The sequence below is a fragment of the Lepidochelys kempii genome, chromosome 24, assembly GCF_965140265.1.
Source record: "Lepidochelys kempii isolate rLepKem1 chromosome 24, rLepKem1.hap2, whole genome shotgun sequence".
NCBI classification, from domain to species: domain Eukaryota; kingdom Metazoa; phylum Chordata; order Testudines; family Cheloniidae; genus Lepidochelys; species Lepidochelys kempii.
The window spans coordinates 5,974,531-6,002,081 of record NC_133279.1 but is presented as its reverse complement, the minus strand read 5'-3'; the positions used below and the strand labels follow the sequence as shown (position 1 = coordinate 6,002,081).

Genomic DNA, 27,551 nt, shown 5'->3' with positions numbered 1-27,551 from the left:
TGACCACGCCCACGGGATGGGAGCCAGCTTGGGTGGGGGAATCGGGGTCATGCTGGCGAGGGCGCTGTGCAGGAAGGGGGGGTGCTGCTGCTTAACGGGGGTAGGCAGGGAAGCCCTAAGGAGGTGGAGGAGGGAGGAAGGGGGCAGGAGTGGAGATGAAGATGCAGCTGCTGCTGACGGGGTGGAAATCTCCCCCCATGCTCCTCCACTTAAGAACCAAAGAACTTAAGAATGGTCACACTGGCCCAGACCAGTGGCCCATCTAGCCCAGTGTCCTGTCTCTGACGATGGCCAGTGCCAGATGCTTCTGGCAATCGGAGGTTTAGGGACACCCTGAGCATGGGGTTGGTCCCTGACCATCGTGGCTAACAGCCATTGCTGGACTTATCCTCCGGGAACTGATCTCATTCTTGTTTGAACCTGGCTGTGGTTTTGGCCTTCACAACATGCCCTGGCAACGAGTTCCACGGGTTGACTGTGTGTTGTGTGAAGTAGCACTTCCTTATGTTGGTTTTAAACCTGCTGCCTATTCATTTCATCTGATGAACCCTAGTTCTTGCATCAGGTGAAGGGGTAAATAACACTTCCCTAGTCACTTTCTCCCATTCATGATTTTATAGACCTCCCTCATATCCCCCCTTAGTCCTCTCTTTTCTATGCTGAACAGACCCAGGCTTTATAGTCTCTCCTCGTATGGAAATCATTCTATTCCCCTAATCGTTTTTGTTGCCTTTCTCTGCACCTTTTCCAATTCTAATCTGTCTTTTTGAGATGGGGTGACCAGAACTGCCCGCAGTATTCAAGGTGTGGGCGCACCATGGAATTATATAGCAGCCCGATGATAGTTTCTGTCTTATTATCTATCCCTTTCCTGACGGTTCCTAATATTCTGTTCACTTTATTGACGGCCGCTGCACATTGAGCGGAGGTTTTCAGAGAACTATCCACAATGACTCCAAGATCTCTCCCGTGAGTGGCAATGGCTAATTTGGACCCCGTCATTTTGTTTGTATAGTTGGGATTAGTTTGTCCAATGTGCTTTATTTTGCATGTATCCGCACTGAATTTCATCTGCCCTTTTGTTGCTCAGTCACCCCGTTCAAGGAGATCCCTTTGTGACTCTCGGCAATCAGCTTTGGATGTAGCTATCTTGAGTTCTACCACTTCCCGCTCCTCCTCTCCTGTTTTTCGCTCCTCTTCTCTTATGCCTCCATCCTGTTCCCCAGGCTGGAGTTTCCAGATGGGCTCCGCATACCAGTTCCACAGCTGGAGGGTCTTTGTCCTGGTCTGCGCCTTCCCCTCTGTCTTCGCCATCGGCGCTCTCACCACCATGCCCGAGAGCCCACGCTTTTTCCTGGAGGTAAAGTCTGTGCAGCTCGATCGGCGGGGAGGGGAGTCAGAAAGGACTCATCTGTGCATGTCCGTGTCTGGGGCCCTGGGCTGGGATGCAGCCGGATCTAAGGCAGAAAGGGGGCACAGGCTGGCTCTGGAGCATGGGGACCAGGTGCTGAACTGGCCTCCAGCTCTGCTCCAACCTCCTGCAGTAGAAACTAGAGACGGGCCAGGAGCAGCCGTCAGATGTGACTATCTGAGACGGGGCTTTGGGGATCACAGCCCTGGGCCTAGCAATGAATCCATCAGCCTCAGCCCTGAACAGGTGCCCCAGGACTGAATCCCCTGCCTTTGCCCTGAATGGGGGCAATGCAGAAAGCTGGTGCTTCCATATGAGCTCTGGGGATGGAGAGATGGCTCCTGTATCCAGGACCTGTCAGTCCCGCAGCACTTATTTCCAAATTAGCAGCCTGGGGCAGGAATGGTGCTTAGAGCCCGCTGGCAGCAGGGGCTGTCCCATGGCTATACTGTTTGCTTGGGCGACTCGTGGCGATGCCCCCGTGCACAGGTGGGGTGGGGCTGGAGGGGGGGTGCAGGGAAGGAAGGGCCATTCTGGCTGCAGCGGTGGGGCATGATACCTGGAGGGCGGCGACATCTGGCTCAGGGCCTGGTCTGAGAGGTGGGCCAGCACTGTGGCGAGGTGTGGGGTGCCTAGGTCAGGGGTTCTCTACCTTTTTCTTTCTGAGACCCCCCACAACATGCTATAAAAACTCCACGGCCCCCCTGTGCCCCAACTGCGTGTAAAAGCGCAGGTGCTGGGGCGAGGGGAGCTGGGGGTGCAGCTGCACCCCCTGGCTTGAAGTGGTTTCCCTTATATCCAGGGTTTACAGTTTGGTTCAGTGGCTCTCAGCACCCCCACTGTACACATTATTCCAGCGCCCCTGTATAAAAGCCAGGGCCGGCATTAGGGGGTAGCAAGCAGGGCAGTGGCCTGGGGCCACACGCCACAGGGGGCCCCCACGAAGCGAAGTTGCTCAGGCTTTGGCTTCGGCCCCAGGTGGCAGGGCTTGGAGCTGGGGGAGCTTCAGCTTTCTGACCTGGGCTGTAGTGAGTCTAATGCCGGCCGTGCTTGGCGGACCCCCTGAAATCTGCTTGGGGGCCCCCCAGGGGGCTTCAGACCCCTGGTTGAGAACAGCTGGCCTAGGTGACCCTAATTCTTAGGGACATCTCCTGCATGGCTGACCTCCCTTCAAGCCAGGACGCATCAGGCAGTGGGGTGCCCCTTGAAGGCTGAGTTGCAGTAGCCCAGGTGCCTGCCCCCTGCACGGCTGCATGGCAGCTGGGTCAGTAGTGGCCTTGGCTTTTGTCTTGCAGAACGGGAAGCACGATGAGGCCTGGATGGTGCTGAAGCAGGTTCACGACACCAACATGCGAGCCAAGGGCCACCCCGAGAGGGTGTTTTCGGTAAGCGCCGCTCAGTCGCTCCCCTTGGCTGCTCTGAGACCTTTAGGCTAGAGGAGCGAGGGGCGAGCCAAGGGAAAATGCTTGTTGGTGGTGACAGAGGAGGGTGTCGTGAGTAGGCTATGGGCTGGGAGTCAGGAGACCTGGGTTTTATTCCTGGCTCTGCTGCTGAGTTTGGACAAATCGCTCCCTCCCTGAGCCTGGGTTCCCCACCTGTAAATAATGACGATGATCCCTAGCTCTTTCCATCAGCAGAGCAGTATCATTATCTCTATTTCACAGCTGGGGAAACTGAGGCACAGAGTGGGGAAGCGACTTGCCCAAAATCACCCAGCAAGCCGGGAATAGAACGTGAGTCTCCTGAGTCCCAGCCCAGTGCTCTATCCGCTAGGCCATTTCCCTAACTCTTGGGGGGGTTGAGAGTCTAAAACCCACTCATGGATTGTGAGGGTAGTATGGTGCCAGCTGCCTCTATTGGGCCATTGGTGGCATAGGCACCCCCTGTGTGGAGGTTGTTAACACTATTTTGGTTTGAAATTATTTCTATTGCCCCATAAATATAACAGGTCCTGCACCATGGGCCCTCAGCAGGGTTGGAACCTGGCATCTTCCACACCAAAGCACAGATCCAGACCCCAACCCCCTGAGCTAAAGGAGTAACTCCGTTAGTTGGTAGCAGTAATAGGCCATTATCCTCTATATGGGCCAGTTGCTAGAGAGTGACGTGCCGGGCCAGCGTCCAACATCTAGGCCGGGATTGGCTCGAATGGGGAGAATCTGAGCCCTAGGATGAGGTGTGCTTGCCGCTGCTAGGAGCTGCCCGGCTGCGGTAGATGGCGCAAAGCAAGGCATGGCAGCTCAGGTGCGGGGGGCGCTGGGCTGTGAAGAGTCTGCAGCATCAAGGCAGAGCGGGGTGGTGAGAGGGAACCAAGGGAGGATGTGAGAGGGGGAGATTCATTCCCAATGTGAGGCACAAAGCCGTGCGGGGTGGAGGGAAAGGAGCGGGGCTGTGGGGGAGAAGACCCGAGGTGCTCCGCTTGGATTTGGTGTGATTAGTGTTTCCAGTGAGCCAGCGAAAGGGGGGTGGGGAGACGTGGGGACTGTTGGGGCAGCAGAAGAGGGGGCGGGGGGTTGAGACGGGGTGTTTGGGGGCAGGAGAAGTACCGCAGGGACAGTGAGGTGAGGCCCCGACTCTCCAGTCTGCATTGCTGCGGCAGCAGGGGCAGAGATCGGGGTGCAACCTGGCACCAGTTCCCCTGGCACGGGGCGATGGGTCTTCGGCTGGTCCGAGGCCCCATGCTGGAGGGGCCGGACCGGCTGACGTCTCTGCCCTCTGAGCTTCCCATGGCCTGTGCTTTATCCCTATCCTGCCATGCCTGGCGTCGGGCCCCACCCTGTGCCAGGGGAATGTCCCCATTCTGCCCCACGCCGCCGGTAACCTGCAGTGCTCGTCTTCCCTCCCGCCTCACAGGTCACCCACATCAAAACCATTAAGCAGGAGGACGAGCTGATTGAGATCCAGCTGGACACCAGCACCTGGTACCGGCGCTGGATGGTTCGGATCCTGAACCTCTTGCAGCAGGTAGGGCCAGCCCCTGGGTGACCGGGACCTTGTCATAAACCCAGGAACTCAGGGGCCAATTCCACCCCTGATCTGAGCTACACCGGGGCTGGATTCAGGCCAGAGGACGGCTCCACCCAGCCAGAATACTCCCCCAGCATGGCCAAGAGCCATGTGAGGCACTTGGCCCTATGTGCTGGGCCCTGGGGGGAAGCGGGGTCCTCCCTCCCCCAAGATGACCAGCTTTATCAGGACGTTTCAGGCAACCTCACAGCACCCCTCTTCGGGGGTCAGAGGTCAAAGCTGAGTGACACCTTGCAAAGTGAAGGGGATTTGCCCAGCGCGGGGCCGGGTGTGTGTCACGACCCCGCTGCCCCTCGGCTCCTCTGCCCAGAGATCCGAGAGCACTGGTCCCACGGCGACTTGGATGTGGTCCCCGTCCCCTCAGGGGGTGATTCAGGCTGGATTTGAACCCGCAGCTGAGCGTTCTCCAAGGGCTGGGCACCTGGCTCATGCGGTAGGGAGTCCCTTACCAGTGTCCTAGTGCGCCCCCCACTCTGCCAAAATCAATGGGGATTCCTGGGGGGTGGGGTCTGCACCCCAGCCCTCTCTGTGCCCATCCCAACCCCCCTGTTGGCCCCTGTCAATGCACATGCATCAGCTCGCCCCATCTGCTGCTGTATTTCTCTCCGTCTCTGTCTTCTTCCTCCATCGTGCCCCCCCATCCCCAGCTGCCCCTGCTGGGAGCTGGGCATGTCCCCGTCTGTGCCCATCCCCCAGCAGAGCTGGCGTGGCGGTGAGTGGTCCCTTCACGCGCCCCGTCTCTCCCTCCTTCAGGTCTGGAGCAACTTCCTGCAGTGCTTTGCTCCCGAGTACCGGCGCGTCACTCTCATGATGATGGCTGTGTGGTTCACCATGTCGTTCAGGTGCAATGGGCGCGGGGACCCCAGGGGGAGGGGTGGGCGAGGGGCCGGAAAGATGATTTCGGCCCCAGTGCTGTTTGCTCTGTGTGACTTGCTGGGTCTGTTTCTTCCTGGCTCTGCTCCTAGTGGGGGAGGGGATTGGCCAGGGTCTCCTCTGAGCCACAAATTATCCCGGGCTCAGTGATGCTTCCCCTTTGCATGGCGCGAAGGCCACAAAGTGCTTTGCAAAAGGTGGAGGAATCCTGTTATGCCCATGCTACGGCCAGGGAAACTGAGGCATGGAAGTGAGGGGGAAGTGACTCCCCAAAGGTCAGGCAGGGTGTCAGTGGTAGAGACAAGAGCGCAACCCAGGAGTCCTGCCTCCCAGCCCCAACCCTGCTCTAACCTCTTGGCTCCACTCCACACAGAGCTGGGACCAAAACCCTGGAGTCCTGGCTTCCAGCTCCCCTTCCACACTCTAACCCCTAGACCCCGCTCCCCACACAGAGCTGGGAACAAAACCCTGGAGTCCCAAGTCCCTGTCTCCTGCTCTAACCACTACACATACTGTCTCTGTTAGGGAGAGATGGTCACGCCCTGGTGTAGATCTTGTGAGGGATGCGAGTATAATCCATGCAGCCTGAAGGAGGGGGACATAAGATGTCGCCACTGGGAAGGGGAATGGGGCGTGCCCAGGGAAGGGATTAATACAATGTGGTTGATGGGGATTTTCCAGCAGCTGGGTATCGACGTTCCCCTGAGCCACTTTGGTGCCTTATCAGACCCCCACCCCACCCGCTGTAGGGTTGGTGCCCAGGGTCAGAGGACAGCTCTGCAATCCAGAGGGGGCACGCACCCCCTGCTCATGCTGCCTGGCTTCGCATGAGGTCCTCCGTGCACGTCCCTTCTCCTGAGCTCCTTCTACAGCAGCCAGTCGGCGCCGTGCTGTGGTCGGCAGCGGGTCATGCCCAATGGGCTGGCGTCAGCCGCGGTTCTGGTTAGGGCCAGCAGGAGAACAGCTTTTTCAGTTCTCCGGTGGTTCCGAAAAAAGTGTGTCGGGGTCGGGGGGGAGGGACCTGTTTGGGGTAGAACCGAAAATGAAACTTTTCTAACTTTTCGGCAAATCGAAAACTTGGGGCAAAAACCCCAACAGAGCATTTCAATCCGGGTTGGCTCCTGCCTTGAACGCGGGGAGGTGGAGGAGTGTGAGCGTCGGGGCGGGGACAGCTGGGCTGGGGGGTGGGGGCTGAGATCGGGGCAGCAGCATTCTGTCCTTGCTGGGGTCTGGGGAGCTGGGGCGGGGGCTGAGAAAGGAGCTGTGATAGTCAAGGGGAGGAAGGGGCTGAAGAAGATTCCAGCACCGCTCAGGCTGAGGTAACATTTTCAGGGCCTAAACTCCTCGGGCCAGATCCTCACCTGGTGTACATCGGTGCGGACACAGCGGAATGAGGCCGATCCACCCTGGCTGGGGTTCTGGCTCAGCAACTCCTCTGGAGCGGTGGCCAATTTACACCAGCTGGGGATCTGAGTCCAGATCCTTAAAAGTATTTAGGCGCCTAGCTCCCCTTGATTTCAGTCTTGTCATCGCTGTGATTAAATATTTCATTGACTTTAATGTACATGGAGCAATTACCAGCATCATAAGGAGAATCAAAGGCCACCAATTTGCACAGTGGCCCTGCGAGGACAAATCTGCCTCCTTGGCTTTTTTGGGACAAATGAGCTCAGCTGCCAATATCAGCCGAGGCCGCGGGGAGCTGGTGAGGACTCCAATCAGGAACCGTGTCTCTGTAATTGATCTCTGCAAAGTCCTGTCAGTTGGAGCTGGCAGAGAGGTGATTGTCGTGGCGTTCCTCTTGTGCAATCAGGGTCTTGCTTGCGGGCGCAAAGGATTGAGTGTCTTGCTCCTGTTCTAATTCAAGTTAGCTGATTGCCAATTAACTTTAGCAAACTGATCTCTGGACTACTCTGCTAAAGGGTGTTACAGGACAAGCGTGGGTCCGTTATTGAGATGGTTGGATAATTGCTGAGGCCGTGTTCGCGGTGAGCAACACGCCAAGGAATTGGGTGCTGAGTGCTTGCAGCTCCCATGAAATCCACCCGCTGGGCATCTCTGCAAACGGGGCCACAGGCTGTCCTATTCCTGTTGGCGGGATGTCCCCATGCGTTTGCTGTGGGGGCCATGTCGCTTTGATGCGACTGGTCAGTTGGGTTACATGGTATCACATCTTTTCTTCGATTGGATGAGCGAGCATAAAGGCTCCCAGTGCAGACATGGGGGGGTAATCGATTATTTTTTGTCAAGGTCCAAATTTCTTGGTCAAGGTCCAGATTCCAGAGGAAATTATACAAAAATATTAACAATAATGGTGGTAATGAGTAAATACAAAGATTTTGGTGCCTGTTCAAAAGCATCTGGCAGTCCGGCTTTGGCTCGTCTGCCTATTGCCTACCCCTAGGCGGGCAGGGTGAGGAGAGAGGATGGGAGTCAGAGACCCTCCCCACCATGACCCTCCAGTCTCCTCTCAGTCAGAGAGTTCAGATCCGCCTCCAGAACGCCACGTGCTGACCCAAACCAAGACATTTCCCCGCCCTATTGCTGCCAACAAAGGGGGATGGCGCTCAGCTGGCCCCGATTCTCCTTGGCGATGTACAGTGGCTTTGTGTGATGGTAGCTCCCCCATCCCCTGGGCCCACAGCAAGCTCTGGCTCCAAACATCCCTCGTTCTGGTTGGCTTCAAACAAATGAACTGACCCCCTCCCTATAAGCCAGGATCCCCCTGGTGCCGTGCCACTCTCGCGGTGCTCCCCAGCCCCCAGCTGACAAGTCCAGACTCCAACCACGTTCCCCCTGCCTCCCATCCAGCCCGTCGCCCCCACTCCCAGGGCACTGCTGAGCCTTCCCCCCTACCCCTGGCTCGAGTGCTGTGCTTCCTTGCCAGACGCTATTCGCTCAGTGTGGGATCCATCTCGCTCACAGAATCCGCCCTCCTCCTCCCCTGCCAGCTGCTGTTCCCAGAACAGGATTTCATGCTAGGTTTAGCTGCTGTCAGAGAGGCTGGGGGGTGGGGAGGGGGGATGTTTCAGAATGGGAGAGGGGGTGGAAGGGCTATTTTCCGCACTCCTTGACTTTCCCGGCACAGGCCCGGTGCAGCCCGAGCCCTGCCAAAGCTCTTACGCTCCACCTACAGCCGGACGGGCCTCCCCCAGGAGGGAGCTGTGCACAGGGAAAACTGGGAAAGCCGTGCTAACAATGAAAAGCCTTTTCTGCAGCCGCGAGACTTGCTAGGCTGTGGAATAGTCTCTGGCGGAGAGGCGGTGGCTTCCCCGTTGCGTGGGGATTCGCCATTCACGTCCAAGCAGCCCCACTGAGTTTAGCGGCCAGACTTTGACTCTGTGGCTGCTGTAGTTAACTGGCTTCTCTGTTTTCGGCCACCTCAGCAACAGGGCCGTGCAACCGGGGCAGGGTGTCTTGTATCAGAGGGGGCTTGTATCCCAGCACAAAGCCTACATGGCTGGGTCACATCACGTAAAGCCCCACAGAAGTCCATCCGGTTGTCCAGGGTCTGTCTGTCTATCTATCTCTCTATCTATCCCCATACACCCCCCCATCTATCTAATCTATCCCCATACACCCCCTCTATCTATCTATCTATCCATCCCCATACACCCCCTCTATCTATCTATCTATCTATCTATCTATCTATCTATCTATCTATCTATCTATCTATCCCCATACACCCCCTCTATCTAATCTATCTATCTATCTATCTATCTATCTATCTATCCCCATACACCCCCCTATCTATCTATCTATCTATCTATCTATCTATCTATCTATCTATCTATCTATCTATCTATCCATCCCCATGCACCCCCTCTATCTATCTATCTATCTATCTATCTATCTATCTATCTATCTATCTATCTATCTATCTATCTATCCTCTTTTTGAAAATTAAGAAGAAAGCCTATTAACTCCCCATATGTTGGCAGAAGGCGGGAGCGTGATCCAGTGGCTGGAGTTGGAGCCTGGAGATGGATCAGGACTCCTGGCTTCTGTGTCTGGGAGGGAATTTGCTCCCGTGACTATAGTGTAGGGCTAGGAGTCAGGACTCCTGGGTTCTATTCCCGGCAGTGTTATTGACCGCACCTTGGGAAGGATTTCAGGAAGACTCTGGACTCTAGTAGCTGTCCTTGGTGCTGAAGCATGGAGCTCAGTGCAGAGAATCCGCCATGAGAATCGCTGCAGGAAAGGCCATTTCTTTCTCCCCTTCCCTCCCCCCTTTTTCTCTGAACACCCCAAGGGCCCCCAGCTATGAAGGGGTTAGTACATTTTCCTGCTGTCTTTAAGCCAACATTACAATCAGCGGGGGGCTCATCTGACTGGTTCAGGGGTCAGTGGGTGGAGGGGGCGGGGGGCCAAGCAGGCCCGGCTGGTGCCTGTGCTCTGGATACACAAAAGATCCCAATCTACAGGGCTGCACTCTTGATGAGCATGCCCGCCCCTCCGCCCCCACAACCCAGCACCTATTTATTTATGCACACCCCACCGAGCCCAGAGACCTCCTCCCACCACTGGCCATCCCCCAATGCAGGGAGAGCCAGGTGCACCCCATTCTATGGGGCAACTATGGGGCCTTCAGGCAGCTGGTTCAAATCCAGCCTTGGATGGCAGAGAGCAACAAGTGTTTGGGGAAAAGGCTTGGTGGGTTTGAGCCCAGATTTAGGGGTGGAGCTCCCCAGTCACAGCCAGCCCCTTGTGGGCAGCCTCAGGACAGAGGCCAAAGACAGAATGGTCCATGGAGAATGGATGCACGCAGAGGCATGCTGTCAGGGCAGCATGCTGGGATAGGTTGTCCTGTTATTAGCTGAGATTTAAGAACCAGATCCAGCACACATTGGAGACAGAGCCCAGGACTGGGACTCGAGAGACCTGGGTCCCTTGTCTGATACTTAGATTGTAAGTCAAGCTGGTTGGGGATTTTTCTGAGAAATCTATTTATGAAAAAAAAAAATTGCAGATTCATGGAAACCGAATCATTCTGCAGGAAAGGGGCAAGGTGACGAATTGCCCAGCTGGGAAAAAAACCCTCAGAAGGATCAAAATGGGATGTTTTGACCTTTTTGAAACCAAAAGTTTAGTTTCCAGTTGGAAACGACTTTTCGTTTGGAAATTTAACTTAATTTATACTTTTTTAAAAAAGTTTTTAAAAAAGAAAAACAAACAGGTCAAAATGGAAATGAAGCATTTCAAAAGATCAAAATGAAGCAGTCTGAGTGACCTGAACTGCAGGGGTTTTGGGTTTTTTTTTCAGTTTGTGAAAAAAAATTGAGATTTCATCTTTTCATCCTGAGTTGAGACCGGAACATTTTTCAAAAATCTCCCAGGAAACCATTTTCAGCGCTAATTGTGAGTGCCTTGGGGCAGAGCCTGAGTTTTGTTCCTTCTTTGTACAGCTCCTAGCACCCTGGGTTCCTGTCCCATGAGTGAGGGTCCTCGTGCTACCATAATGCACCTAATAGCAGTGTACAGCATGAAGCACACTGGACGCCTGCTCCATGACTTAGGGTGCTAGTGTTACCATAATGCACCTAATAGCAATAACAATGTACAGCTCCTAGCACAATGGGGTCCTAGTACATGACTCAGGCTCCTAGCCACTACAGACAATCAGTACTGATCTCTCTCTCTCTCTCTCTCTGATAGTTACTACGGCTTGACCGTCTGGTTCCCAGACATGATCAAGCATTTACAGAACATCGAATATGCCTCCCGCACCAAGCTTTTCACCCGCGAGAAGGTGGAACACTTCACCTTCAACTTCACCCTGGAGAACCAGATCCACCGCAACGGTGAATACTTCAACGACAAGTGAGTAGTGGGTCGTTCCTCCTCACGCCCAGGGCACTTAGCCAGAGCCCTCTTTGACCCTTGATGGGCCGAGGTGCTGGGGCGGGGAGCAAGGGGACGTGCTCACGGAAAACAACCAGGCATCCCTATACTGGGCAGAGCCTGCAAAGACACTGGGAGGTTGGTGGGGTCTAACATGGCCCCGTGGTTGCAGAGAATGGGCAGCATGTGCCTGCACTGTGGGATAGCGAGCCTAGCCAGTGCTGGGAGGAGGTCTCTGGGCTCGAGAGGAGGGGGGTGCATAAATAAATAGGTGCTGAGGGAAATGCAGCCAGAACCTCACCAGGAGTGCAGCCCTAGAGGTTGGGATCCTTTGTGTATCCAGAACGTGGGCATCAACAGGGCAAGCTTGAACCCCCACCCTACCACACACCAACTCCTACCTTTACGGACCCCCAGAGTCCATGCAAGCCTTGAGTTATCTGCTGTGCCAGTTGCAAATACTTAATTAACTCCCAGTTGTGGCTACTCATCCAATAGGGACTGAACTGAGACCCACCAAACTCATTGCACAGAAGGGTCACCAAACATCCAGTGTCTGGCTTAGCAGGTCCAGAAAACATTTTTGTTCCCCCGTGATGGAGGGAGACCCACATGTCCCACACCCTTTATCCCAGTCGCTCTTGGGTTGCTCAGTCCCTGGGTTCGTCCCTGGTAGGTTCATCGGCCTCAAGCTGAAATCCGTCTCCTTTGAGGACTCCCTGTTTGAGGAGTGCTACTTCGAAGACATCACCTCCAGCAACACCTTCTTCAAGAACTGCTCCTTCATCTCCACTGTCTTCTACAACACAGGTAACTTCCTGCTGCCCTGTAACAAGTCGATGGGCCATCTAGACCAGTGGTTCTCAACCTGGCCCAATCAGCACAGAGCTGCGGCCCATGTGACATTCTCAGGGCCATACAGATAGTATAGGATGCGGCCCACAATGGTAAATAGGTTGAGACCCACTGAGACAGTACCAGACCCACTGGGCCACATTGACTCGCTGGCTTTTAGGTTATGTCTTCACTGTAAAGGTCTGTTTTGAACTTGGGTTCACTGACTCAAGGTAACATAGCAGTACAGCCCTGGCAGTTTGGGTCAGCAGCTCAAATTCAAGTTTACAGGGCAGCCAGGTACTGAACTTGAGACACGAAGTGCAGTTAAAAGCCAAGTTGCCGTGTCTTCACTTCTATTTGAACCCGAGTTAGCTAATGTGGGTTAGTTAACCCATGTTAAGGACGCACCGTATTTTGAAGTGTAGACATGCCCTTAGAGACAGGCTGAAATCTCCAACACTGGACCTTGCTGGCTAATAGTATACCTCACAGGGGAGGTTCCTTCCTGACCGGCCAGCTGGTGGTCAGCTTGTGCCATGGAGCATGAGGATTAATAGCCCTTGTGTTCACTAGCCTAACCAGTGCAGATGCTACATTTGGGGTCCCTTGAAGGGGAGGGCAAGCGACATGAACATGATGGGGGAACAAACAGGGGGCCTGATTCTCCACTGCCCTGGCCCCATCTGCAGCCATTTACACACACTGATGCAAAGGGGGTGTAAAATGCTACCAGGCAGCATCTGGGAACCATTTTGCACTGATGGAAATGGCTGGGCAAGGTTCAGGGCGGAGAAGGATTGGGCCAGGGCTGTTTTGTTTTAGGGCCTTAATTCTCCACCCAGCCCTCTGTGGGGCTAGAGATTGCTGCACTTGCTGTGAGGCTGCTGCTCAATATCCTCTGGGCCGTGCTAATTAGCTGCTTCGCGGTGACTCAGCACTGAATAGACTCTGATGGGCTTTGGGAGGGGAGCCCTAGACAACGAGAGATCAGGCAGCTGGAGCTGCTAACCCACGTATTTTCTGAAAGGCATCAACAAACACTGTTGAAGGGGGAGCAAACAGCTGGTAAATTTATCCCCCCGCCCCAAAAAAGCCATCTTCAGCTGGGACAGACGCTGCTCCAAGGCTGGCTCTGTGTGTGCGAACAAATGACCATTCGTGACTTCTGTGTCCAACCCTCCGTGTATTGCAATGTCGCACTGACTGATTCTGCCCTCTGGTGGGTTGGACCTAGCCATTAAAACCCAGGCGCCCGGCTGTTCATATTGATTAAGAATCCCTGGGCTGGTCTGCAAAACACAAAACTGTTAGTCCCGGTCAAGTTCCCCTTGATTAATGACACCCTGCTGGCTTACAGTTCCCCTGCATTTCTATCTCCACTCCCAGCACTGCTGCATGCTATTGAAAAGCCTCTGTGTTCCACTTCAGAGGGGGCTGCATTTCAGAAGGGGGTGAGCAATCCCTGTGAAGCATTGCTGTGTAGTCCCTAAACAGCAGCCGTGTTCTGTCCCAGAGGTGGCTGCTTTTCAGTGGTGGGTGAGTGTCAGTGTGCGGCATTGCAGTGAGGCCGCTAAACAGCAGCCATGTTGCATATCAGAAGTGGTTTCCTTTTCAGTGCTGGGTCCATCCATTAAGCAGCAGCTGTGGTCCAACCCAGAGGTGGCATGGCTGCATTGCAGAGCTGGGAGAGCATCCCTGTGCAATGCTGATGTGTGGTCATTAAATAGCAGCTGCGCGCCACCTCAGAGGCGGCTGCATCTCAGCCCATCTTCCCACATCCCCCAGTGCTTGGTGGGAGGGGCAAACAGCCTGCCAATCGCTCTGTAGCTCAGTGCAAGGCCATGCCCAGTGTCGTCTCCTCCCTCTCCACAGACCTGTTTGAGTACAAATTCATCAACACCAAAATCATCAACAGCACCTTCCTGCACAACAAAGAAGGCTGCCAGCTGGACTTCAGCGACGACAACAACGCCTACATGATCTACTTTGTCAGCTTCCTGGGCACCCTGGCCGTGCTGCCAGGGAACATTGTCTCGGCCCTGCTCATGGACAAGATCGGGCGCCTCCGGATGCTGGGTAAGGGGCGGGGATGCTGCCTGGGAACTGGCGGGGGGAGTGGTGGTGGCAGCATGGGGGTATGGATAGTCTGTTCCTTCTGCACTGATCCCCCTGTAGACCCTGGCTGCAGGAGCAAAAATTGACCCCTGCCCCTTTAATCCAGCTTTCCTGTGGCTTGAAGTTGCCTCTGCCCCCTGCTGGCTAGAGAGGGTCTCACCCCTTAACAGAGTCCCCACGCTGGCTGCATGCCTCCTTGGGAGAGCTGGGAAGGAAAGGTTTCCCCAGCCCGTGAGAATTTTTGAGATTTCAAAATTTCCCCCCCATCCAGATTCGGGACGAAAATTTGAAATCTTAAAAATTGTCCCGCACTGAAAATCGGAATATTTTCTTTCCGAAGCCGGTCAGTGACACATTATGTTTCAATCGTTTCAAAATGTTTCGTTTTTATTTCCACCTCTTCTCTTCTGAAAATATGGGTGTTTATCATCAACAAACACTGTTTCAAAATGAAAAGTCCTTTTAAGCTGAAAGACAGAGCTCCACAAACTGTTTGAAATGGGAAATTCATCAGATCTGACCCTTTCCCAAGAACAGGTTCAATTAATCCATTTTCCTACCGAAAAAAAAAAAAAGTTGAGTTGAAAAATTCCCAACTGGCTCTATTCCTTGGCTGATGCTTGAACTGGACCCTCTTGGTCCATAGGCATCAGCCGTTCCCACTGAAACTTTCCCAGGGGAAACTTCTCCATGCAGAGCAGGGGCACAGCTAGGATTTGCAACCCTGCACCATTCGGGCCAGCTGCCCCAGCTGCCTCTTGTAGCCAGAGGGCCTGGCAGAATTGCAGAGTCAGTGGTTTTTGCACCGGCAGAACGAAGGAGCAAAGAGGAAGCTGGTGAGAGATGGTGGGTAGGGCAGGGAGGCTGCAGAAGAGAAGGGCCTTGCACTGGGTTGTGCAGAGGGGATGGTCAGGAGGCCTTGCAGCACCGATGGAGGCTGATGCATAGGAGAAGGCTCTTGCACCAGGCGGGTGATGCTGGCTCTGACCAGGTACAGTTCCAGCGAGGCCTGTACCCGTGCCTAACACGCCTCTCCTCGTCCTGCTGCAGCTGGCTCAAGCGTGATGTCGTGCATCAGCTGCTTCTTCCTGTCGTTCGGGAACAGCGAGTCAGCCATGATTGCCCTGCTCTGCCTTTTCGGGGGGGTCAGCATCGCCTCCTGGAACGCCTTGGATGTGCTGACGGTGGAGCTTTACCCCTCAGACAAAAGGTACAAGTCCCCGCCTCCGTTATCCACCCAAGGCAGAGCAAGTCCTGATCCCGGGACACCCAGTCCAGACATGGGCTGGTCCCATGAAGCCACCTCAGGGTGGCTGAGAAGGAGGAATCCTGGGTCACCGCCGCAATCTGGTAGCTTTGGGGACACAATGCAGTAACGATAAATACTTGTTAGGGCTCGAAGGCCCCTGCATGTTGGGGGGAGGGAAGGTGGCCCAATGGCTAAAGCAGAATGACTGGGAGTCAAGACTCCTGGGTTCTATTCCCAGCCCCAGGAGGAGTGTTTAGTGGTTAGAGCAGAAGCCACTAAACTTAATTTTGCTGGAAAATGCCAATGTGGCAGAGTGAAATCTTGAGCCAAATCAGCCACAGATTTGACCATACCTTTGTTGAACGCCAGCTCTAGGGGATAGAGACACAAAGACCAGGGTTCCCCTGGCTCCCCCCACACCCCGGCTCTGTGGGATGAGCAGCAATGCTCTGGTGCTAGGGTGACCAGATGTCCCGATTTCATAGGGACAGTCCTGATATTTGGGGCTTTGTCTTCTATAGGTGCCCTATTACCCCCAGCCCTTCTCCTGATTTTCCACACTTGCTGTCTGGTCACCCTCTCAGATGCCTAGAGCTGAGGGCGGTTCACAGGGAGGCAGTGTGGCAGGGCTCTTTGCCCCTCCAGCAGTGGGATGGGAAGGTACTTGTCAATTTCACACGAAATTAACTAGAGCCTTCCCTGAGGGCAGCTGGAAAGCCAAAAAGTTCCATTTCAGTTTTTAACAAATGGAATTTTTCCTTAAGCTCGTTTCCATGAAAATTTCCACAGTTTTGACATTTCACCCTGCTTTGGGAGTGCACATTTTGATTAATAAGATTCAGACTTTTCAGCTTGGAAAAGAGATGACTAAGGGGGGGGGATATGATTGAGGTCTATAAAATCATGACGGGTGTGGAGAAAGTGAACAGGAAGTGTTATTTACTCCTTCTCCTAACACAAGAACTGGGGATCACCCAAGGACATTAATGGGCAGCAGGTTTGAAACAAACAAAAGGCAGTATTTCTTCACACAACACACAGTCAACCTTTGGAGCTCTTTGCCAGAGGATGTTGTGAAGGCCAAGACTATAACGGTTCAAAAAAGAACTAGATAAATTCATGAAGGACAGGTCCATCAAGGGCTATTAGCCAGAATGGGCAGGGAGGGTGTCCCTAGCCTCTGTTTGCCAGAAGCTGAGAACGGGGGACAGGGGATGGATCACTTGGTGGTTACCTGTTCTGTTCATTCCCTCTGGGGCACCTGGCATTGGCCACTGTTGAAAGACAGGACACTGGGCTAGATGGACCTTTGGTCTGACCCAGTATGGCTGTCCTTATATTCTTAAAACTGGACACATTTTCACAGAAAGGAAGCCCCCTTCCCCTCTTTTTCAGCCAGTTCTAGTCCCAGCTCTGGGTGGGGAGCGGTGTCTACTGGGCAGAGTAGAGCACTGGGGCACAGGACTCCTGGGGAGTCCTCTTCCCACCTCTGCCTCTGCCTGGCTGCACAGACTTGTCACTTCCTCTTGCTGTACCCCAGTTTTCTCCTCTGTGAATTGGGCACTGACTGTAGATGGCATGGGTGCATTTGACTCTGAGAATGGGACCACTGAGGAGATTTTATGCCAATTCCAATAAGCCTGCCAGCTGGCATCCCCTGCATTTGCAATCGGCTCCCAACCCCTCTCCCTGGCCTGCCAATTTGTTCTGCCCCCCTCCCCGAGATGCCAGGGGTTCCCCATAAACCTTTGTGCTTAGGGAAGGCCCACAAAGGATTCTGGGAGCACATCAATATTTGCATGCGGGGAGAGGGGAGGGAGGCTGCTGCTTTGAGACTGAACATGGACAAGGTATTGTCAATGCAGTCAACTAGAGGGGCGTAAGGGCGCCACCTCCAGGCCAAGCCATGACGCACATCCCTTTCACCTGGTGCTGTGAGTCACTGCAGCTGCCCCCTGCTGACACCGCTAATTGCAGGGGAGAAATCGCACAGGCACAACTGATGCCCAGAGCTGCCAGGTTGGGCCTTGGCTGCCTGGAGGGCCCGTCACTGAGAGCGAAGGGCACTGATTCATGGGCGGCAGGTGGTGGTCTGGGCTGCCCTTGTGCCTGATCCATTTGTGCTCGGCTTTTTGCAGACCCGTAGGAAAAGGGGATCTTTGACTGCAGCTTGCCGAAGGCTGGAAGTAGACAGTAGGAAGGGAGAGGCGGGCAGGTGGCTGAGTACAGAGACTGGGGAGCTGCTCCAGGCATTAAGGCATTAAATGGACCAGACTTTGCTTTAGCAGGGGGTTTGGGGGCTCCTGGAAGGAGGAGCCCCCACACCCAGCAGATCGGGGGGAATGGAAGCTGGGCCCTTGTGCTGACTAGAGGCGGGCTGCAGAGTTTGCAGCTAAAGTTAGAACACAGGGACTGTCGTTGAAGCATTTTACAGTAGCTTACACCAGACACCGGAGCTTTGTAGTAATCGGTGTTAAATACACTGGGGCGACTGATTTCCTGATAGAAAAATACATGCGAACAGCAGAGCTTTAAACAGAGAGCGAGAGAGAGAGAGAGAGTGTGTGTGTGTGTAAAATAAAACTCCTTTCCCCTCTCCATCATTGGCTGTTATGGGTAGCATCTGCGCCCCAGCTGAGTTCAGGGCCCCATTGTGCCGGGTGCTGTACATATATCGAGAGAGAGGCAGGCCTTGCCACAAAGCGCTCACAGTTGAAATGGCGAAAGGGTGCGAGGGGAAGGGACTTGGCTGAGGTCCTGCAGTAGATCAGTGGCAGAGCCAGGAATAGAATGCAGGGGTCTAGGTTCCCAGGCCACGAGGCTGAAATGCAGTCAGATTACTCTGGACGGCTGCTGCTGTGACCCTGCTTGTTCTCCACCTTTTAGGGAGAAAGGGGCCATTAACCCCCCCCGCGCACATACCAGCCTTCTCCCCCCGCCCAAACCCTTTAGCTCGCCTCTAACCTCAGCCTCTCTCCCCGCTTCTCCAGGACGACAGCCTTCGGCTTCCTCAATGCCCTCTGCAAGCTGGCGGCCGTCCTGGGCATCAGCAGCTTCACCTCCTTCGTCGGCATCACGAAAGCCGTGCCAATCTTGCTGGCCTCGACCGCGCTGGCCGTGGGCAGTTCGCTAGCGTTGAGGCTGCCGGAGACGCGGGGGCAGGTGTTGCAGTGAGTGGGGCGTACCCCGCCCCTCCCGATTCTCCCCCGCTCCAGGGAGATTAGAGTTGTTAGACACTGTGAAATGTCTGATTTTCTGATTTTGACTATTTTATTTTTTCGCTCCCCCTCCCCCCGGCTCCTCTTCCCTCTTTTTTTGATGTCATTACTTGTGTGAGAATCGGCTCATTCGTTGAGGGAGTCGGGGGAGGAGGGAATAAAACTTGACTGAGAAGGAGAGGGGGGGAAATAACCTCTTTGCACTAAATTCAGGCTGGAAACGGTCCAGCCCCGGCAGTGTGAACTGATTAACTGGGCAGGCGCCAATTGACCTAGCTCCTGATCAGAGCTGGATGCTAGGGGCTAGGGCCAACTCCTCAAGGGGACATCTAATGTCTAGGCACCCTGCCACTGGGCAGTAACCTGGAACCCCTCTGTGGCACTGGCTCTAGGGTGTGTGCTGGTGAACACGTGATCCATTTAATTTTACACACGTGGGTGTAAACGAGTAGTACGTGCAATGTGTGCTCATGGATCTTGGCTGTGTAATATTTTCCGAATCCTCATTTATTTTTTTCATCGGGCACCTGTGGTGTGTGGAGAGCAACGCAAACACCCCCCCCCTACTTCCCTCCCCCCTGCTTTTTCGGGGCCCTTTGAGTCATATGTAAAGTAGCATCGATTTCAGGTGTTAACAAAGCATCCATTTCAGGCTTCTAAACCAGGTTTGCAGGAGCAAATCGGCAGAGCTAAGTGGTTCCTCTGTGTCACGTGAACTGAATTTGAAATCCTGATCCGCACGTGCCCTTGCATCATGTCTCGCTGGTGTCACAAATGTCTGGTCGAGCCACACCAGGCACGGCAGGCATACACCCCTGTCAGCTCTAGTGGTATTGGGCCTTCATACATTTTGCAGGCAGCAGGTCTAGGCTCTCATCGGCGTGGCAGAAGCTGTGTCAGAGCAGCGGTTCCATCCTTGGCTCTGGTGGGTGGATTGTCCCAATGTGCTGTGCCTCAGTTTCCCCAGCTGTAAAACAGGGATCATGATACTGGCATCCTTCTGTTGAGTGCTTTAGAGAAACGGTGCTGTATGTGAGGGCAAAGTAGCATTCTTTTTTCTCCTTTGGACCCACATCAGCTCAGACATCCCTCTGTAACTGGACCGAATTTAACATGCTAATCCAAGGAGATTCCCCTCTTCCAGTTATCCATTGCAGATGAACAAGACAGCAATGCTCGGTTTCTTTTAATATTGTTTATTCAGAGATTTTAAATGTTGTTTTTTCTGTGTGGGGGGAGAAAATTTGACTTTGAAGCTTAGGGATTGTGGTTGTTGTTGTTTTTTTTAATTCTCCCCAAGCCCCTCCCCACAGCGGCCATCCAGAAACACACCTGGGGCTGGGGGTGGGGGGGTGGGAAGGGGTGTGATAGTAGCACCTGTGATTCCCCAAGATGAGATCAAGGCTCCACCATGCTAGGCCAGCAGCCCAGCTGGCCTGAGAGTGACGCTAACCTCTGTCTTGTCTGTGGGTTGCTGCTCATTCCGATTAGGCGTTTCGTGTATTTAATTCTGTAGCCGTCTGTCTCTCTGCCCTCCCCCCATTCCATGGTCGACACCAAGGTCTGGTCTACACTTAAAAGAAATTAGATCGACCCAGCTATGTCGCTCAGGGCCAGGAAAAATCTCGTACCCTGCGTCTCTTACTTAGGTTGACCTAACCCCGGAGGTAGCTGCTCCTAGGAAGAATTCTTCCATCAACCTAGCCCCGGCCTCTCAGGGAGGTGGATTGACCCCATTGATGGAACGTAATGGAAAGCCCTGGTGCAGATGCAGCCTGTTGGCACCGGAAGGGGTTTTCCCATCCATGTAAGAACGCCACCTCCTTGCACGCCGGTAGCAACGTCGATGGAAGCAGTCCTCCCATGCAGTCTTCCGCACGGCACGCAGGGCTGCCGATTTTTCATGTCCTCGACTGATGCAGCTGGCCTGGGGAGGGGGTGCATTTAGCGTCACCCAGCAGGGGCGTTGGGTTGTAGATGTGGGAAAAGAGAGGAAAGCCCATGAGTGCCTAGGGCTCTGTCCCATGTCTCAGCAGGCCCATGATTGTGTTTTGCTACATCCCCACCCCCTCCACCTCCTGTCCTTTTCAGGAACGCTTGCCTATGAATTCACCCTCCGCCTCCAGATTTAATTAACTTGCACCCAGGCCTGCCCAGAGAAGGGGCCCTGATACGTCAGGTTCACTGGGGTCTGCCTCCTCTGATTTCACCCCAGCTATAGACGTTTTGGGAGCCCGCTGTGCTCGGGTCCCCAGGACAATTGTCCCTCTTCTCATTCCTACTCAGGAACAGCTTTGCAAGGCTGCAAACCATGCATCCAGCTCAGAGCAGAGGGGGTTTTTTTGTGGGGGGGGCACTGCTCATTGAAGGGTAGGTCAGTTCCACCCCTTCAGACAGGTCTACCAGGGAAAATGGAGCAATGGCATCTCTTAACCACCAGGGCCACAGGGAGAGTAAGATCCTTGAAAATCTATTACCTTGGATGGTTGCCAGAGGGAACCCCCCAGAGTCTGAGGGCAGCTAAAGCCAGGGGAGGATCAGAACGTAGCACTTAAGGCGCAATGGCTCCACGCAAGCGGGCTCTACTTTTGCAAAACCCAAAGCACCGCGCCTTGCTCATTAGAGACGGGCCAAGCCCCAAAGGCACCCAGAGCCCTTGCCCCAGCTCTGGCTGGCTTTTCTTGCTTTCCTCTTTCCTGCTGCAGATGAAGGCAGAGCTAGGGCGGGAGGAGCAGTGCGGCTGCCCAGGGCTTGGCGTAAGATGCCTCGAAGATTTTTGCTCAGCGCGTGTGTCCAGGACTCACTGGGTGAAGGTATTGCTCGGCTGAAGGAGCAGTGAGGTCAGAGGTATAGAATCATAGAATATCAGGGTTGGAAGGGACCTCAGGAGGTCATCTAGTCCAACCCCCTGCTCAAAGCAGGACCAATCCCCAATTTTTGCCCCAGATCCCTAAATGGCCCCCTCAAGGATTGAACTCACAACCCTGGGTTTAGCAGGCCAACACTCAAACCACTGAGCTACCCCTCCCCCCAAACCCTACCCCCCCAGGTAGTTAGGGGCCACAGGGGGCTATTTTAAAGAAACCCTGTTGTGGGTTGCAAAGGCCCCACACTGATCAGCAGCAGTGGGTGTTGGGTGGAGAACAGCAACCTCGTTGTAGCAGCCATCTAGCGCCATCTATGGGCACAGAGTGGATGCACACCCTGGCCTCCTTCTCCCCTTAGGACCAATGTATGGTTTTTATTCCAAGGTCATGGAGTCAGCTCAAATAAATTGGTTAGTCTCTAAGGTGCCACAAGTACTCCTTTTCTTTTTGGAGTCAGCTGGGTGTCACATGCTGGCCCTTTAATTCTCTGCGCTATAAAGCCAGCACTGTCCAGGAACCAGGAGGCTAAGAAGCTTTCTTGGGGGGGGGGGGGGGGCTCCTTTCGCGCACGCGCTGGTTGTAGCTGAGAATTTAAATGTTCTTTAAAACCCCAGCTGACCTGAGGCGGATGTCTCAGCATCTGCCCCATCTTGTAGCTTGGAAACAATGAGGGGAGGATCCCTGCCGTGTCCTTTCTGCTGTCAGCAAGGGGGTAGAGGCACTTGAGTCTGTTCTGACCTTGCGCTGGAAGAGACACAAGCCTGTTGCCTTGCCCAAGAGGGAGGCTTGAGCCCAGATGGCAGGAGAGCGTTTTATGCACATTCACCCACTGAGGTCAATAATATTTAAGTGCGTGCTAGAGGGCCTAAAATCCGGATGGTGAGTGAGTTCCAACCCAGATCTTCAATGAACCTAACCCCCCACCCCTGAACTCTAACAAGCAGCAGGACCTCCAATGGTGGTGTGGAAGGAAATAAGCTTTTTAAAACCAGATCTCTACCTTGCACGGCGACAGTGCAATTCTTAATTTCAAAACATCATAATAATGCCCTGGGCTAAGTCTTTATGCTGCTCTCTGTTACCCTGGGGTAAATCTTGGAGTAAATCCCCATCATACCAGTCTAAGAGAGCAGAATCTGGACTTCAGGGCAACTTTGATTGGAGGAAGTGGGGGGGGGGAATGTCCAGGTTCTCTGGTTGTATTTTATAACCCATTTGCATAGCAAAGCCCACTAATTGTCACATTGTAGGTTAATCGCTCAATGGGCCCATGAAGGTTCCATGCTTTAATAGCTAGATGTGTCTCTTTGTGTCATCATCCAAAGATCTGAATGGCATGTGGTCCCCGGTGCCCATTAATCTAATTATAGCAGCTGGACACACACACAGCCAAAATTTTTATTTTAAACAAGGGATGAAATTGACCAGCACCTGTGTCGGTTTTGCTGGGGCTCTTTAGTGTAATGCATACCAGCCGAGCTCCAAAACGGGGAATTAAATATCTTGCCTTCGCTGCAGAGCTAAACAGGGAAACACACTGCACGTGGGGAGGGGGCTGTCAGTTTAAGGTCACTTCGGTCTGCATTAGACACAAGAGCTAGGTCGCCAATTCTATTCAGATACGTAGAGAAGCGTGGTGTACACCAAGGGGGGAAACGTCCTGCTGTATCATTTTAAGCGAGAGTTGTATTTTTTTACATTTTAGGAGATATTTAAGAGTAGTATATTTTTCATTATTTATAATTTTATACCAGATCTCAGTTTCCCCTCCTCGCACAAGCTTGGGACCAAGCATACCTGAAAGGAAGCGTTTTTTGTGTCTCTCTTAGCTACCTAGCTCCCCAGCTGGGCTATCTGAGCACATCACAATGTCTAATGCTCACAGCCCTACTGTGCAGCAAGTTACAGGTAGGGAAACTGAGGCCCAGAGAGACAAAGAGTCTGTCTATCCTGTGATCAGAGGAGTGAGTGCAGCATGTGTCGACATAGCCAACCTAGCTGTGATCTGGCTCGCTTGAAAAATAATAGCAATAAAGCTGCAGCACCAGGGGATGTACAAACCCACTCAGCCCCCCCCGGACTGTGCTCTAGCCTTCAGTGCTCCAGTTAGCTGGATTGGGCCTGTCTATCCACGCTGCAGTCATACTGCCGCAGGGAATGTAGACATCCACTAAGTGACTTGCCCATGGTCACACAGGGAATCTGTGGCAGAGGTAGGAATTGAACCTAGCTCAGGCTCCCTAGCCCAGCTAGTACTCTAACCACTGAGCTATCCTTCCTCTACTTCTCTGGCAGCATGAAAGGGCACAATGTTTCTTCCATTAACAAAGCTTAATTAAACAAAGGTGTCATCTTTTATTACAAGCTAAGGATTTGCCCTGGAGAATCAGGGCCGCTGGCCAGGTGGAGGGTGGCATCAGTTTGAGAGTGATTTTTCATCTCGTGCAAAATGCTACGTGGACACAGTTCAGTTTAAACTAGGCTTATTTGGGTTTAGCTTCGGCTGACTGAGAACAGGGTTAACGTAAACTGAACCAGCAGTATCCACACAAGGGTTTGTAGCACTTTAAGAACCAACTTACGTTAAACCCGTGCAGCTGCTATGTAAGAGCTAGGTATTGTCATTATCCTGGGTGTAGACAAGGCCAGGAGCCTCTGGGCCCAATTCTTCAGTGCCTCGTGCCTTGCATCATCATATACAGCTGGGTAAAAGGAACGCATAAAAGGAATGCTCTGATGCGGTGGCACTGCACACCCATCTTGTCACTTGCGCAGTGGGTGCGCACCACTCCCTAGTGAGAAAAGTGGTGATTTGCAGTAAGTGGCTGCACAAGGTGAAAGGAAAGAGGGAATCAGCCCCTGGGCCTCCCATGGTGGCTGATAGCTGGGGGATCAGAGAAAGGACATGCATCAAGCACCTGCATGTAATGGGACTGAGAATTTCCTTCCTGACCCATGCAGCAATCATAGCTCCAGTTCTGAAGCATGACAGTTGATAGATGTTATTTTAGCAGCTAACCACAAGGTGACTGCTGGGTAGCCAGTCCCTTTAATAAAGGTACCAAAAGGCCAAGCACTATAGCAGGACAAAGGCCCCACCTAGGAGGAGGCTCAGATCAATCTACTGGTCAACTATGTTGGCTTTTCCACCCCACTGTGAATGGGGCCAGACTGGATTATGATCACACTGTAACCTGAGCCAGAAGGGAGCATGAGTGTAGCCCACACAAGCTCATTTTAAAGGGCTGGTGTAGATGGGAGATTAGAAAACTTGTCACCTAGGCTGCAGCATCAGGACCACCAATGCAACCTGCTCCAGTGAGGAAGGGCTGCAAGGCCCAGTTGATCATCAATGTTTCCCTATCCTAACCAGGCTGTGTTTGCCTCCCTCCTATCGGATCGGCAGGCACGCTTGACTCATAGCTGCCTAAGCGACGAAGGGGACTGATTTTTAGAAAGATTTAACTCGAGACCCTGGGCTGAGCTTGTTCCTATTCTGGGTTACACGTGTCTCACCGTACAGACAAACCACTCTGGGCCCAAAGCGTGCGGCCGCGATCAGAGGGAATAGCACAGCTGCTGTGGCTGGTCTTGTACCATAATTTACACCAGACTAACCGAACGTTGGCCGGATTTTCAAAAGCACCTGCGTCACTTGGGATCATTTTCAAATGTGACTTTGGAGCCTGAGTTTTATGGCCTTTCAATAGGATTTGGGCTCTTAAGTCACTCAGCTGCTTTTAAAAATTTTACCCCCTCAGCTCCAAAGTCCCATTGTCAGAAGAGACTCATGAGTCAGAGCATCTGAGTTCTGTGCACACAGCTGGGCGTGGGTAAGCGAGCGGATTTGCACAAAGCGTTGCACGCCCACCTTCTGCGCGGTGAGCCGCGTTAAGATGGCTTGACTTGGGTATGCAAAACATAAGGGGGGCGGGGACCAAAATTACTCGTCACTTTTTTCAAAACGTCTCCTAAATCTCTTTGAAAGTCAAGAGGATTTAGGCTCCCAAGGGTTTAAGTCACTTTTGGAAATGGGACTTAGGCACTTATGAAAATATTACCCCCAGTCTCCTTTTAAAAAAAACAATCCTCCTCGTATCACGCTTTTAGTTTAAAAATCTAGTTGCAAACTGGAGCCAAAGACGAGAGGTCAGTAGGAGAGTGACGTTCTAGGCAAGAGGGATTTTTATCTTACTGGAGCAAACTGGTCCCAGGCCGGGGAAGGCCAGCCCCACCCCTGCCCCCTTTTAAAAAAAATTATTTTGAAACGTAAAAGATTTAAAATAGGGATCATTTTGGAAAATGTTAATTGGCTGCTTGAAAAGAAAAGAGGGGAGGGGAGGGGATAAATGTCACAAACATTTTGAAAATGGTCACTTCCCCTTCCCCCCCCGACCCAAAACTGGACCAAACTTAGGTCCCTCCCCAGCTTGGCCCCAGCTCTTCTGCAGGGTCAGCCTGCTGGCCCTGGGCTCCCTATAAGTCACCAGCACCCCAGTCCTCTGAGGTCAACAGAAACTCCCTGTCGTCCCCACAAACCCTGCTGCGATGGCTCGTGCACACCCCCGCCTGCCGGGCGCCTCGCCGGCGTTTGGGAGCAGGAGCGGGAGCACCCCTGGGTGAGCACAGCGCAAGCCACACATGATGTAGGAAAAAGCACGACTCCGGACACATTCTCCCCTGCACCCTGCTGCCACCCAGAGCTGCCGCTTCCGCCTCTCCCCCGCTAACGCTGCCCCTCAGCCCCGACCCCCGGTTCCTCGTTCCCAGCTAACCCCCGAAGGCAAAGCTGCATAGACAATCCAGGAAGTTTTTGGAAAGCGTAGGGGACAATTTCCTGGCGCAAGTGCTAGAGGAGCCAACTAGGGGGGGAGCTTTTCTTGACCTGCTGCTCACAAACCGGGTAGAATTAGTGGGGGAAGCAAAAGTGGATGGGAATCTGGGAGGCAGTGACCATGAGTTGGTTGAGTTCAGGATCCTGACGCAGGGAAGAAAGGTAAGCAGCAGGATACGGACCCTGGACTTCAGGAAAGCAGACTTCGACTCCCTCAGGGAACGGATGGGTAGGATCCCCTGGGGGACTAACATGAAGGGGAAAGGAGTCCAGGAGAGCTGGCTGTATTTCAAGGAATCCCTGTTGAGGTTACAGGGACAAACCATCCCGATGAGTCGAAAGAATAGTAAATATGGCAGGCGACCAGCTTGGCTTAACGGTGAAATCCTAGCAGATCTTAAACATAAAAAAGAAGCTTACAAGAAGTGGAAGGTTGGACATATGACCAGGGAAGAGTATAAAAATATTGCTCGGGCATGTAGGAATGAAATCAGGAGGGCCAAATCGCACCTGGAGCTGCAGCTAGCGAGTGATGTCAAGAGTAACAAGAAGGGTTTCTTCAGGTATGCTGGCAACAAGAAGAAAGCCAAGGAAAGTGTGGGCCCCTTACTGAATGAGGGAGGCAACCTAGTGACAGAGGATGTGGAAAAAGCTAATGTACTCAATGCTTTTTTTGCCTCTGTTTTCACTAACAAGGTCAGCTCCCAGACTGCTGCGCTGGGCATCACAAAATGGGGAAGAGATGGCCAGCCCTCTGTGGAGATAGAGGTGGTTAGGGACTATTTAGAAAAGCTGGACGTGCACAAGTCCATGGGGCCGGACGAGTTGCATCCGAGAGTGCTAAAGGAATTGGCGGCTGTGATTGCAGAGCCATTGGCCATTATCTTTGAAAACTCGTGGCGAACGGGGGAAGTCCCAGATGACTGGAAAAAGGCTAATGTAGTGCCCATCTTTAAAAAAGGGAAGGAGGAGGATCCTGGGAACTACAAGCCAGTCAGCCTCACCTCAGTCCCTGGAAAAATCATGGAGCAGGTCCTCAAAGAATCAATCCTGAAGCACTTACATGAGAGGAAAGTGATCAGGAACAGTCAGCATGGATTCACCAAGGGAAGGTCATGCCTGACTAATCTAATCGCCTTCTATGATGAGATTACTGGTTCTGTGGATGAAGGGAAAGCAGTGGATGTATTGTTTCTTGACTTTAGCAAAGCTTTTGACATGGTCTCCCACAGTATTCTTGTCAGCAAGTTAAAGAAGTATGGGCTGGATGAATGCACTA

At 53.2% G+C, this 27,551-nt stretch overlaps 1 protein-coding gene across 1 annotated transcript in view; it reads left to right on the top strand.

Annotated features, from left to right (window-relative positions):
* SV2A (synaptic vesicle glycoprotein 2A) overlaps positions 1-26,919 on the top strand; it is a 60,417-nt gene extending 33,498 nt beyond the window's left edge. Inside the window, exons 5-13 of the mRNA XM_073322870.1 lie at positions 1,227-1,360; positions 2,707-2,796; positions 4,265-4,375; positions 5,192-5,280; positions 10,967-11,131; positions 11,829-11,962; positions 13,862-14,065; positions 15,155-15,314; positions 18,344-26,919. Coding sequence (XP_073178971.1) covers positions 1,227-1,360; positions 2,707-2,796; positions 4,265-4,375; positions 5,192-5,280; positions 10,967-11,131; positions 11,829-11,962; positions 13,862-14,065; positions 15,155-15,314; positions 18,344-18,527 — 1,271 coding nt within the window. The 3' untranslated portion in view covers positions 18,528-26,919. The remainder of the gene's footprint in view (positions 1-1,226; positions 1,361-2,706; positions 2,797-4,264; positions 4,376-5,191; positions 5,281-10,966; positions 11,132-11,828; positions 11,963-13,861; positions 14,066-15,154; positions 15,315-18,343) is intronic.
* Positions 26,920-27,551: the final 632 nt, after the last annotated feature.